General features: G+C 38.3%; 1 protein-coding gene across 11 annotated transcripts in view; it reads left to right on the forward strand.

Moving 5' to 3' along the window:
- The window catches only part of rap1gap2b (RAP1 GTPase activating protein 2b), a 52,315-nt gene that overhangs the window by 7,930 nt on the left and 29,978 nt on the right, over window positions 1-14,407 (forward strand). For 5 of the 11 annotated variants that reach the window (XM_055179659.2, XM_073871169.1, XM_073871168.1 and 2 more), the window contains one exon: window positions 489-524. The exons of 2 other annotated variants lie outside the window; for them this stretch is intronic. Coding sequence is in view for 5 of the 9 variants with exons in the window: in XM_055179653.2 (XP_055035628.2) it covers window positions 489-524 (36 nt within the window). In the remaining 4 variants the exon portion in view is untranslated. Of the gene's footprint in view, window positions 1-488; window positions 525-4,244; window positions 4,376-5,773; window positions 5,908-14,407 lie in introns of those variants that run through there. 4 more of the 11 variants (XM_055179655.2, XM_055179656.2, XM_055179657.2 and 1 more) reach the window with 2 other exon arrangements.

Consider the following 14,407-nt stretch of genomic DNA (forward strand, 5'->3'; position numbering starts at 1 on the left):
TAATATTTTCCGCTGTACTATCACTACAACTTTTCCCAATGAAAGTGTGTGTGTGTGTGTGTGTGTGTGTGTGTGTGTGTGTGTGTGTGTGTGTGTGTGTGTGTGTGTGTGTGTGTGTAACAGAAATGGTTTCAATTTAACATAGTGGATAAAAATAAATGACCACACCCTTTCCTACCCTCAAACCTGTTATGCTCTCTCTCTCTCTTATCTCCATCTCTCTGTCTCTCTGTGTATGTGTGTTTGTGTGGTGTGGTTTGATGTGATAATGTTGAGAGTCACTGCTGGTGACCTTTCCTGCATGTCACCATTAATTGGGTATTGAACTCACCCGTCCGCACCAACAGCAACATGACACAGTGATGATATATTGCATAAAGGCCCCTTTTAACCCTTTGCGTTCCTCGGGACCTGCCAGGTCTAGAGATGCAAATTACAGCTGTCTAGGTTTGTTCCCTGATGTTCTCGTCTTTTCTCTTTAAATGCAGGGTTGACAAGTCTACCATTAGTGCCCTTCGAGCTCGGTGAGTACTGCCTGTCCCCACCGTCTCCACAAAACCTGACACTTTATGCGTCCTATCTGTGTGTTTTATGAAAAGAGGTAAAACAGCTGCCTGCTTGGACAAAGACTGCAGGCAGTGCTATAGGTTTGCATGCAGGCTTGTGTGGATGTGGTGAAAATGGGTAGTTCCTGTGAGAAAACCTGCTGAATTTTGTCTTTTTAGCATTTTCTATAACATTCACGCTACTAAGCATCTTTAAGGAAGTTTTTTGAGACCAGTGTTTGTTTGGGTGTTTTTTTCAACCTTTTTTATAAACTGTCACTATGTTTGTAGTATTGGTTGTGTGTGTGTGACTTTCATTTTTCAGTGATCAGTTTAAACCAGCAACATATCGGCTATAGCACGTAAAAGCCACATATAACAAACTGTCACAGATTAGCGGCACTAAGTAGCTACAATGTCTAACGTCTGGTTCACACCGCACGATTTTCGGCTGTCCCGAGCGAAAGATGGCCATCGTGAAACATTTGTGACGATTCTATGATCGTAGCTTGTAAACTGTGGTCCTTCATTGGACAGTGAGTGAGATTCAAAGACGACCGTTAAGGTCTTGCAATCAAAGATAGCCTGTGATTCTGGCCATGTCAGAGATTTACGACCTACACCTACTGAGTAGTTAATGAAAATGCAACATGAAATGATGTATTGATCAACGCAATGTATCGCTAAAAGATTTATATTTATTTTGCTACAATACTATGTGAAACCACTGCTATACTTAATATTGCAATAGTCATGACTAATATTCAGCGTTACTGTACATCAGTGGCGGCTCATGACTGCTCATCCGAGGGGCGCAAATTCAAAATAAGTGTTCGGAATGTCATGTGTGTTACTTGTGTTTTCAAATTATGTGTTTGTTGCGTCATGTGAACGATGTGCATCACGTGTTTTGCCAAAATAAGTGCCTGCTGCACACGCGTCAAAACCGTTTATTATAAAAGAGACGCTCACGTTCAAAAAAAACCGCAAGACACTCCCTTAACAGTAAACTCTGATTACACATGAGATTATGCGAGTATCTGGCACGCACACAAGCGTCTCTTTTATCATAAACCCTTTAGACGCGTCTGCAGCAGGCACTTATTTTGAAAAGACACGTAATGCACATTGTTTCACTCGACGCGCAGAAAACATATTTTGAAATTACAAACCACACACATGACGGGCTACATACATGTTGTGACAAACTTCGCATTTTTTGAAGGAGCGCCCTCGAAAAAAGAAGTCACCAGCCGCCACTGCTGTACATATAGGCTAGGCTAACATTTAGGCTAATGTAAAGCTCTCAGTGCAAAAATGACATCTGCGATTCACGTTGTGGGGATGAGGTTTACTAACTTGCGTCATGGCCTTTAACAGTAGGTGTTATCATCGTAAAGTCTACATAAATTTCCTACAAAGTTTATTAAATCTGTTTTGCACGGTGTAATCTGTCATGGTCGGTAGGCTTAAGTCAAACATGTTGTTTAGAGCCCAACCGATTCGTTGTTTTGGCAGATATGAGCCTGTCGCAGATATTTTTGTATCTGTGTATATGCTGCAGTTTTTACAGAGCATATAACAGATAAAATGTTTGTAAATTATGTAAGTTTGTCCTTCACTTTAGTTAAGGTCTCTTGTTAGGCCGCTGCAGTCAAGTGGTGTCTTCACAACATTTTTACACCTGGTATTAGCATGCGTTTTGGTTGATGGGATTATAAATGGATAAGAAAGACACGTTCCGATTTTAATTAGTCTCTTTTTCCCCTTGTTTCGGCCGCTTCTGCCCTGAATACTTTAAGGGGATGGTCTATGGGCGAGTTGCTAAAACACGAGCGGGAGAAATGACGTGCTTAAAAAGATTTGCCTATATACTGTCCTATAATATACACATAAAGATTTTTAACTCCCTTATATATGTATCGGCATCGGCCCTCAAAATAACATATTGGTTGGGCTCTAAATTTGTTAAAGAGCTCCTATGGTCCGATTCACGATTTTACATTTCCTTTGGTGTGTAATGCAGGGTTCACACCAGATGCGGTAGAGGCGGCAAGCACGAGTGATTTACATGTTAAGTCAATGCAAAGACGTGTTTAGAAATCCTGCGGCACGGTACGCGCAACGCAAATGTCACGGAACGCGTAGCGCGGATGGCGCGTTCCACGCGAATTGAGCGTTGCCGCGGGAAACACGCGAGTTGAGAAATCTGAACTTCTGCGGATTTCCGCACAACGTTAACCAATCAGGACCTTGCTGTAGTAGTGACGTGATTACAGGAAGCGAGCGGAATCACAGCAGAGTCGCAGAAGCCCCTCCCATGACGCGAATTTCCGCGTGAATGTCTCGAATGACTAGAATTTCACGCGCGGCTTTCAGACGCAAATGAGGCGATTAAATTCAAATGTTCAAGTGTCCAACTACGCACGCATAGCGCATTTTTGCCGCCTCTACCTCGGTTGGTGTGAATGCACCATAAGTGTGTATTAGTACATGTCAACGATATGCAAAAGGTACAAACCCAAAAGTAAACAATGATGCGAGTTATCGTTTCCAGCGTAAATCTCTTTTCTTGGACTACAACAAACACACAGATTGTAGTCAATAGTTTACTTTCTGGAATTGGTGATGTAGTAAAGACCGACATTATCATAATTCCTCCCGCTTCGGACTCACAGCCTGTAAGTTAACTCCTGTTAGCATGGCATTGTGAGCGAATCTTTCAAACATGGTAAGGAGCGTCACATTTCCGGTTGACATCAGAGGTATTCAGGCCAATCACAACCTACAGATAACTGGCCAATCAGGGACACAGAGCTTTCCAAATCGATGAGTTTTGTACAAAATCAATGCGTTTGAGGAAAGCAGGATATCTGGAGCTACAAAAATGTACGATATGTGGAAAATAATGTTTTTTTAACCATAAACCACGCGAATACATTGTATTATACCAAATACACAAAATAAAGTTGTTTTTTAGCAATTAAATGGGTGCACTTTAAAAACAAATATCTGATTTAAATATCTACATAGATAGCCTCTGAAGTTTGTCACATTATCTTTTTTTGTATTTGTACCATATAGCGAGATTCTTGCGAGAAACACCGCAACTTTAAAAAATATATATTTTAATGATAAAGTTTTGAATAAGCAAGTGACATATCAGTATTGTCCAAAAGTTGTTTGGTAAAATCAATATCAGTATTATCCAAAAAAAACTTAGCGTTTATTTGTTAGACCATTTCACACCAATAGCTCACGAGTATGAGACTGATTTGCGAAAACTTTTCTGGCCGATGAAATCTTCTCTTGCAGTATTTTTGTTTTTGCATGCACCAATAAGAGCAGTACAGTATATAAATCTGTTGTCTGTTTCATGTCTGTGTATTATTCTGTATCACCTAGTTTTTCATCACATTCAGTTCAGCTAGCTCACATCTCATAATTTCTATTGCCGCGGTGCTGTTGATGCAATGGCGCAGAAATCGATACAACCCTTTTAATCTGTTTTGCTTTGCCAAATTTTTTTAATCCATCTTCCACCTACTTATCCATCTGCTCATTTAATGTTAAGCTTATTCATAGACGCATGTGCAACTCCACATATAAAAGCACACACAGAGACACACAATGCTTTTATGGACTGCGATGAAGTACATCGGTAAAGTGCATCAGAGTGGAAAAAATTGGCGCTCTAGTTCTGCGAATCACTGCGTAACCCTGAATAGGGTCGTGACTACAGATCATACACATGGAAATGATCTCGTGTTTGCTGGTTCTGGCTAATATCGAGCTGATTCATGGTTTGCTTTGAGGTGAACTGATGAAAGGTGAGGGTCATTAATAGTTTTATTGTGTTTGTGAGTGTTTGAGGGCCTGGGAGGAGGATGGCGAAGAGCACGGATCTATTTTTAGAAATCCCACAGGCAAGGTGACAACTAGGGACCCTCGGTGTCCATAGACCATTTTATTTACTCTGTGGTATTGTGTGTTGTTTATAAACCACTAAGCCCTATAGGATTTATAAGTTACTTTTATAAATATATAATGAAGGATGGCATTAATTGATGCAACAGTATGTTATTCTTAAATTCATGATCACAAAAGTCACATTTTGTGTGTTCAGTATATGTCTCATTTATATGAGATCATGGTGGTATGGTGTGTTCGGTAAAACTGGTTTACCAAGCAAATATTTAAGCATAAGCATCCCATGCTGGAGACCCTCGTAGTGCTTCTTTCTATGCTGGTCTTTTTCATACGTGGTGGTGACTCTAAAGCGCAATTTTTTAACTGTGTATACAGTGTAAAATAATAATGTTTTATGACAGAGATCAGGTGGAAAGGTAACAGGCTGGATCTCCACATCAAACCAATCACCCACTGTTCAATCCTGCTTAGAAGGGTGCGACACATGTCAGCGTGTGTGTGCACACAATATGTTTCACGCACAAGTTGCACTTATGTAATGTGGACCACCATGTGTTAACCTGCTTATATTTGCATGCATCAGTCCTTCAATCATGCAAATGTATTTCAAAAATCAACCCAGCCATGGGCACAAAAAAGTCGTTTACTGACTATACGCTACATTTAGTCTGATTTGTAGTGATCATCAGACAAATGATTTTTAACACACATGGCAACACATGGAGGTCACTCGCAGTGTGCCAGAATAATAAGCGACCTCAAGCAAGCCTGCAAGGCAAGATTGGTGAATGTATTAAGGTCTGTGTCAACACGCCTGTCAATCATGTTGTGTTAATGTGCATGTGTGTGACACACGAATAAACTGTGGGGGTCTTTATTTGCAAATATGTGTTGTTGTGTCTGTGATGTTAGTTTACTTCATGATTTATTGATTTGTGGTATATTGAAGTATGTAAAATATTCTACCTTTATTGCCTATGATTTATTTATTCAGAAGCTCATAGCGGTTTTGTGTAATGTGTATTACAGGTCCTTTTATTGCTGTTGCCCTTAGTGCGTTTGTGTGTGTGTGTGTGTTACAGGTCCTTTTATTACTGTTGCCCTTAGTGTGTGTGCATGTGTGTGCGAGTGTGTGTGTGTGTGTGTGTTGTGTAATTAAAGTGAATAAACAAAACAAAGCAAACAGGTCTACTAGGGTGCTTTGAGGATTTTAACCCCCCCTACTGCCTCTCTCTCTCTCTCTCTCTCTCTCTCTCTCTCTCTCTCTCTCTCTCTCTCTCTCTCTCGATGAATTGAAATGCATTGTACTTGTGGAGCATCGAAACCCTGCGAGTGTTGTGCCATCATTTCGTCTCTCTCTGGCTATTAAATCATTTGTATATTACAACTACAGAAGATCTGAAAGTGCATGCAAAATGCCTCGCAGACTTTGGTGAGTTCCTCTTTAAACGTGAATCAGATTCGGATGCATTTGATGCATTCCATGCACATAATATAGTGTATTGTCGGTGTTATGCTGTCTATTTGTACTGTAATTGTTAAATATTTAATACATTTGAGAAAAGCACTGTGGGTGATGTTGTTGCAGGGAGCGCAGGAAGTATTTTGTAAAAGCCATTGCCAAAGATTATATAAAAGGACATATTACACAAGCTGACAGAATATTGTGACAGTTTAATTTAAAGGTAATAGTAACTGCTGCTGGTGCACGGCGTTTCTCTTGGGTGTCATACAGATCCGTTTCCAGTGATGAGAGTATAATCTGTTACTCACCGTCACCGCAAAGCTTGTCACACGCTCTGATTCTCTATGCTCTGCAAATCCAGCTTTCTCAACCTAGCAGAGGAAAAGAGACTCATTTTAGCATGTTTTATAAGTCAAGATGCAGAATACAGGTTTATGTGATTGTAAACTTATTTTATGTAACACTTTTTATGATGCATGTATATATATATATATAAGACATATGGTTAATATTATGCAATACCTCATAACACATTTTGTAATCCTTCATATCTTTTAATACATTTTCACACTTACCTATTCATACTAACTAAAAGCCCTGACATTTGGCGATGAGCGTCATTCATTTAATTATATGTAAATGCAATTTCTATTCATCATAGCATTATGCTTATAAGGTATTAGGCTATAAAGTAATATAAAAACTACATCTAGACTTTAATTCCACTTTGCACTCATTTATCTCTTGAGTGTTGACTACAGTCAGTCTCTTCCACATCAATGCTCATTTTTCATCCACCTCTCTCTCTCTCTCTCTCTGTCCTACCATCTCTCCATCATTCACTCCAGGAGGCGGCTGAGAGCAGCGCTCTCCTCTGATGAAAAATAAATGCATAGCTGGATGTCTGAGATCCTCTTGTAGGGATAAAAACAGTTACACAGCTGCACTGCTTAGAGCGATAGTCTTTTGTAACGATCTGATATTTAGTGCATGTTCCTTTCAGTTTTTTTACCTTTAAAACTCGTTCCCATCTACACCACATTTTCAGGTGTCATCATTAGCAGTGACATTTCTTTCTGCCGATGGCAGGCGGGCTGAAAACAGCAACAAATGAAATCTGTATTTGAAAGAGAATAAGCCGTAATGACAGCTCCCGCTGAGAAATCTAATTGTCATATTGTGAAATTGTGTTATGACTGCAGAAAAGCAATTAGGCTGAACCCAAACCAACCTCTCCCCTGCTGAAAAGATCTGCATAATTGGTCACCATATGTTTGTTTTTTTGGATGCTGGTCACAACCGGACTTTTTAACTAGATTAACCCATAAGACTTCCTGTTAGGTCAACCAGCCTAACCAGAGACCATGCTCTATTTTGCATGCAAACAGTGTGAGTATTGATTTGCCAGTCAAATTAGCACCTAAACCCCCAGCCTGTCCGGCATTTAATTTTACATATGCCATTTAATTGATTTTAAGGTAGGACATTGTTTAAGTTTTTTTTTAATCTTAAACCAAACATGCTTGCATATGAGTATAGGGGGTAAAAATACAGCTTTCAGGCAACCAATGGCCAATTTATCTGAGTGATTAGCTTTAAACAAACATGAATGGATTTTCAATATAACGATCATTAGATAAGCAAAACTTGAAACGTAGTTATAGTTTACCTGCGCCATGTGTGCATCAATACACTCCTGGGAGGATGAAATATTGCCAAAACATTTACGTTTCCAGAATCAATTTATAAAGTGTTGTTATTGTGTGCGTCATCCAACCTAATCAGGTTAGTCTTCAGAGTGTCTTATTAAATAGATAAAAAACGAGAGCCCTTTGTTTTATTGAAATATAACCACTAGAGGGCCTTGCATTCACATTAAATCAAGTGTCAAAGGAATAGTTTACTCAAATATGAAATTCCTCTCATAAAACACTGCTATCTCAGGTAGGCGTATGATATCATGTCATCACTAAACATAAACAAATCATTTTATGTTAAGATCTTGTTGTTATCTTCTTTATGTATACCACATATATCATATGTAACAGGGATTGTTACAGTAACACAGTTTTGCCTCAAGTATGCAATAATTAAACAATGTAAATACTATTAATCAAATGGTAACTGTAAATAATACAATATCGGGGAAATAAGTGACAATTATATATTTTTTGTCTTAATTGTGCCGCCCTTTCAAAAATATCCATTCATATGCAGTGATGCATAATGCAAATATGATTACATAAAAGATCATGGATGTATTAATTTGTGTATAATTATTTTTTACAGACAGATGTACAAATAATATCCACCCCTACTGTATAGACCAAGGGGCAACTTTCCGATCTCTCTGATGAAGCCAATACAGAAGTAACTTAAATTGCAATTCATCAACTGGCCGCTTGAGGCTGGCTCCAAAAGGCAGTTAATTCTCATAGACCAACATGTTAAAATGCCTAACTTTACAGTAGAAAATAATATGTTTACAGCCTGGTGTAAACATGTTTTTGGTCTGTATAGCTAAATTTGCCCTTTATGACAACTGTGAGGGGGTTAATTTTTTGTAACTCATCTGTTTAAATTATATGAAGCCTTAAAATTCTGCATAATTAAGTGTGTGGCCACTTGAGTAACGGGTGCCACTGCCACTGCTGTCACTAGAGTCGAGCTAGGGGGCGTGGTTTTAGCAACCAGCCACCTCAGCTTTACCCATGTCCCGCCTCTTTACCCATTTTCGGTTATCCGCGAGTGACGCGCATCCAAGATGCCGACGCCAGGCACTGCCTACTTTAAAGAGCCAGTAAGATGCCAATTTTAAGCGTCCTATCACTGTTTATAAGTCCCGGACAACATGTTTAAATGCATGCAAGGTCAACAAACACTGTAATTTTCTCATAATATAAATTTAAAATGACCCCATTTCTCAGAGATTCCCAAAGATTCGTGTGAAGCCGTTCAAGGACTCAGTCTGCCTAACCCCACCTTTCAGTAGCCTACTCTGCTCTGATTGGTCAACTGAAACAGTCTCCGCACAGACCACAGATCAGTGGCACAGACCAACAATAGTGAAACATGTATTGACCTACTGCTAACATGATTTACTAAGAAGACCTTATCAACATCAGAAACTAATATTTTACACTCATTTAAGCATTTATATAAGCTAACCGGATCATAGCAAAACCGTAAGTGAGCATGGGTTAGCCACTTGCTAACATGACTCTCTGACAGTATATTAAGAGTTTAAACAACGATATCATTCATCATTAATCCAAGCAATAAAACGACGACAGAAACTAACATTTTACACTCATTTAAGCAAGTATGTAAGCTAACCGAATCATAGCAAAAATGTAAACACTTTAAGTTAGTGCACATGCGTTAGCCGCTTGCTAACGTGACTCCCTGACAGTATATTAAGAGTTTAAAAAACAACATCAATAGAAATCATTCATCATTAGTCCAGGTTATAAAAATGAAGACAGACATTAACATTTTTACACTCATTTAAGCAAGTATGTAGCTATAATCATACTTACAGGTTGTGGTTTGGAGACGCATGTTTTTCCAAATAAAGTGGGTACTGAACCATTTTTCATTGCCAAACATCTAGTAAATCCCTGCGTGAAAAAGTAATTTTAACCACTGATTCTTCACAGCCAAACGTCTAGTAAAATTTTAAAGGGGTAGTTCGGCCAAAAATTATATTAAACCCATGATTTACTCACCCCGAAGCCGTCCGAGATGCATATGTCCATCATTTTTCAGACTATGACATTTTCAGTTATTTTAGAAAATGTTTTAGATCTTCCAGTTAATCAAATGTAAAGCCACGGGGTCCACGACCTTCAAGTCCAAAAAATGTGCATCCATCCTCCACAAAATAAATCCACACAACTCCACGATATGACAAACAAAGGCCCTCTGAGGGCAATCCGCGCCGTTTTTGCTGTAGAAATATCCACATTTAAAACTTTATAAACGAAAATAACTCGCTTCCGGTAATGCCGCCATCTTAGTCGCTGCCGCATTCAGAATGAGAGCTTACGCAGTTAATGGAGGTTACTCTGCTGCAGCTCTGTGCCCCCGCCCTCCGAATTTGTCATACGTCACTAAGAAAAGTGCGTACACTACGCTAATACTCTCTTCTGAATACAGAGGAGTCTAAGATGTCTGCGCTACCGGAAGGTAGCTATTTTCGTTTATAAAGTTTTAAATATGGAAATTTCTACAACAGCACCATGCGGATTACCCTCAGAAGACCTTTATTTATCATCCTGGAGCCTTTGGATTTATTTTGTGAAGGATGGATGCAGATTTCTTGGACTTGAAGGTCCTGGACCCCGTAACTTCACATTTAATTAACTGAAAGATCTAAAACATTTTCTAAAATAACTGAAAATGTGTTTGTCTGAAAAACGATGGACATATGCATCTCGGACAGCTTGAGGGTGAGTAAATCATGGCTTTAATATCATTTTTGGCCGAACTATCCCTTTAACCACTGATTCTTCACAGGCAAACGTTTTGTATATCCCTCCTTGAAAAAGTAATTTTAACCACAGATTCTTCATATATCTTCATCCTTTGGTAGTGAAAACAACACAAACTGAAAACACAGCGTGATATGATGTTTACACACTTAGCTGTGGGCAGGTCATAGTTTTCGTTTCTCCCGCAGGCAAGGCTGTAGGCGGAGATTATTATGCAAAGTGTTGGTATTACGTGAATAAAGACAGGCGGGAGATTCAATCCATATGACGACTCGTTTCAGCGATTCAGAGTCGACTTCCTACTTTAAAAGCCAATAACTTTATTAATCATGCACTTTACATTTTGACCTTATTAAGCAATATATCACATATCAGTGGAAACAGAGATCAGCATGGTAAAATTATACTCATGCTGAATCCCATTGCTTCTTTCGTGTCTCGTCGTTCATATTTAGCTTCGTTATTGATTTAAATCATGAGTTAAAAACATGCCAGTGACAGTCCAATAAAACACACATTTATTAAAAAATCGAGGTCTCCTCTATGTTTAAATGTGCAGACAGTGGGTTGTTTTGGACTGAGCTTCAAAAGCTTTCTAATAGAAGCAGCTGCATATGACTAGACTTTCAACTTCCATTAAGCATTAAAGTCAAGTGCTGTGTTAATCAGACTACATATTGTTCACTTCCTGACTATACAGTCTAGCAAATCACACACACACTGACACAAACAGACAGCAGATATAAATGAACAGCATTTCAATTAGACACTATTGTGTGAGCTGCACTAATATATCAGCGAGTATTGTCACGTTGGCTCCCTGTTCGTTGATGTCTTTGTCTGTTGTGTTATATTCCTGCTTTCCTCTGCTTTCACAAGTGAGGCCTTTCTTCTTTTACATTTTGTTCTCCATTCAGGGTCATTGTACTTTTGATACATCAAGCTTTCAGTCTTACTCCACAAAAGATTGCAAACATGTTGGATCATCCACCTGCAAACTGATTTGTATGACTTGTTTTTAAGAGTATTTTGTTCACTGGCCAAGCGAGAGGATTTTATTGCGTGCCGGATACACATCAAAGCAGGGTGGTAAAAGGTCAGAAGAAGAAGGAGAGTTAAAGGCCGACAGAAGTGCCTTGAGACTTGAAAGTTGGAGCGTGCAGCATTATTTGATGTGGCAGCCTGGTCTCACTGTTAATACGCATTATTAACACAAAACTTATTTTTTGTTTATTTAAATAGATGCTGAAGCATACAATGTAGACGTATTTGCAACATTTAATTGTAGCATTATTGTGTTTTACAGCTACAAAATGTAAAACCTTTACAAATCTTTTATACCAGAGATTATACCAAGATTGTTGCATTTTATCGATAATGTTACCACCTTACCGCAAACCTTACCCTAAACCTTTTTTATACCAAAAAATATAGTGTATTATTTTATATTTATGCAACGTAATGGACAGAAATGCGCAGAAGTGTAAAAAAATGTAACAATATAGCATTTAAAAGATATTTCAAGCTGTTAATACTGTTATAAATTAAAAGCATAACATACAGACAAGTGTAATCACAATAACTTTGCGAAATTTCAGAAGCAGTACCATAAGTAGTTAAAATGACAAAGTTTTGCAGCCACGGTCCTCTCTGGAGTATATAAAGTACAGAGATGTATTAAAGTCATTAATCTATGAAAATGTGAATCCGGCTTCTCTCTGTGAAGGCGTGCATTTTAAATTTCAAAAGTACATCGACTAAAAGACGGCAATGTCACAAATCTGTGACGTAGCACACAAGAGCTAATGAGCTTTTGATATCACTGCTGTAAAGCAAAGCTTCTTGAAGCGCAATATTTAAATTTAAATTCATATCAAATGCAAGATTTGATTTTGTTTACGGTCGCTGCTGAGAACTGGGCTGAATTTGGATCTGTTCCTCACAATTGTATTAAGGAGCACCTATTATCCGATTCACTTTTTTACATTTCCTTGGGTGTGTAAGTGTGTATTAGTACATGTTAACGATAAGCAAAAGGTACATACTCCAAAGTAAACCATGACGCAAATTATGGTCTCCAACATAATCCTCTTTTCTTGGACTACAACAAACACACAGATTGTAGGCAACAGTTTACTTCCTGGGATTGAGGTAGACAAGACCAACATTATCATAATTCCTCCCGCTTTGGACTCACAGCCTGTAAGTTAACTCCTGTTAGCATTGCGTTGTGAGCGAATCTTTCAAACATGGGAAGGAGCGTCACATTTCCGGCTTACATCAGATGTATTCAGGCCAATCACAACAAACAGATTAGCTGGCCAATCAGGGACACAGAGCTTTTAAAATTTGTGCGTTTTAAGAAGAGAGCAAAATCTGTAGCTATGAAAAATGTACGGTATGTGGAAAATAGGGGTGCGATGGATCATAAAACTCACGGTTCTGATCAAATTACAGTTGTTGAGGCACGGATCGGATTCAGGGTTTCCCACAGCATATTTCAGTTAAGGCGGCCCGCCTAAGCTTGGAAACCCTACCGCCTTAACTGGGTCGTCCAAAAAAAAAAATAATCGCTGCACAAAAGGCCGTCAAGTGCATCTGAGAGAATAAGCACATACGCGCATCACACCGCATGAGGGGACGCGTGCAACACGGCCGAAATGATAAAGACGTGGTCCGGACCGTCACTGTCTGGAGGATAGTTGATAAAACATCTCGGAGAATAGCGCAAACTCGCTTCACACCGCAAGCGTGCACGCGCACCACACAGCCGAAATGAGATAAGACGTGGTCCGTCATGTCTGGAGGATAGGCAGTTTATAAAACACGTGTCCGTGAGAACTGTAAGTGGACTTATGTTTTGGGGTTATTTAAGCCTGTTATTGTATTAGTCTATAGTTCTTGCGATTTTAAAGTAAGTTAGCTGGTGATTTTGTTGTTTGAGCAACCTGCTAGGGTTTCACGTGCCTGTTGATTAGATATAATTGTTGAGCGTTCTCTTGCTCACGTTATTATTTATGTGCATTATGTACATGCTACAGTTACACTCCTTTAAGATAATGTAATTAATAGTGGGAAATAATCAGTTTTTATTATTTTTGCGCTATCTATCATCGTTCGTTATTACCCCCTTTAGTTTCACTTCATCACGCAGCTATTCCCATTAGAGGTAAAAACATTTAATTCATTAATAATCTAGTATGTGTTCATTTTTTGTCATAGTTTCTTCAAAATTAAGTTTTATTTGAGTGTTTTAAAAAATAAATATTTTATTTATTTATTTTATTAAAATATTTAATTTTTATCATGGCGCATATGCCCCGCCCCTTTGATTGCCACGCCCTTGGCCCCATCCGTGCGGATCACAGATCAACTGCGATCTGTTGCAGAACACATTGTATTATACAATTACACAAAATAACGTTGTTTTTAGCAATAAATACGTGCCCTTTGATTTTAAAGATTTGGATTAATGACACAAAATCTTTTGTGAATTTATGTTGTGTTTTGGTGTAATTATTTTTGCATTGTAGAAATTAACACATTTTGTGTATCATGGGAAACGAAAAAAAATACAAAATGGGTAAAATTTTAATGATTACAGAAATTGTCTTTATTTTAAGGTTAGTTTTTTTACATTATTTTTAACAACATTGTATTAGTTAAATGAGTAAACTTTCTTAAATAAATAAGTCAGAAAAAATGAGTAAGAAACGCCAATGGCCGCGATTTTATTATTTATGAATAGGAAAACGTACAAATCTATACGTCTGGAAATCTGTTAACATGTTAATAATTAACGTATTAGTCCTGTCAACACGTTGATATTGTACGTTTCAGTGTAATGCAAGTAAATTTATATGTGGTACAACCACACTTTACGTAAAAATACACACATATTTTCATGAGATCACATTGCACGTGGTGACGTCATTTGACAGCTTTATTAAAATAAATTCTAATAGAATCCCTTA

The sequence above is a fragment of the Misgurnus anguillicaudatus genome, chromosome 9 (assembly GCF_027580225.2).
Source record: "Misgurnus anguillicaudatus chromosome 9, ASM2758022v2, whole genome shotgun sequence".
Taxonomy (NCBI): Eukaryota; Metazoa; Chordata; class Actinopteri; order Cypriniformes; family Cobitidae; genus Misgurnus; species Misgurnus anguillicaudatus.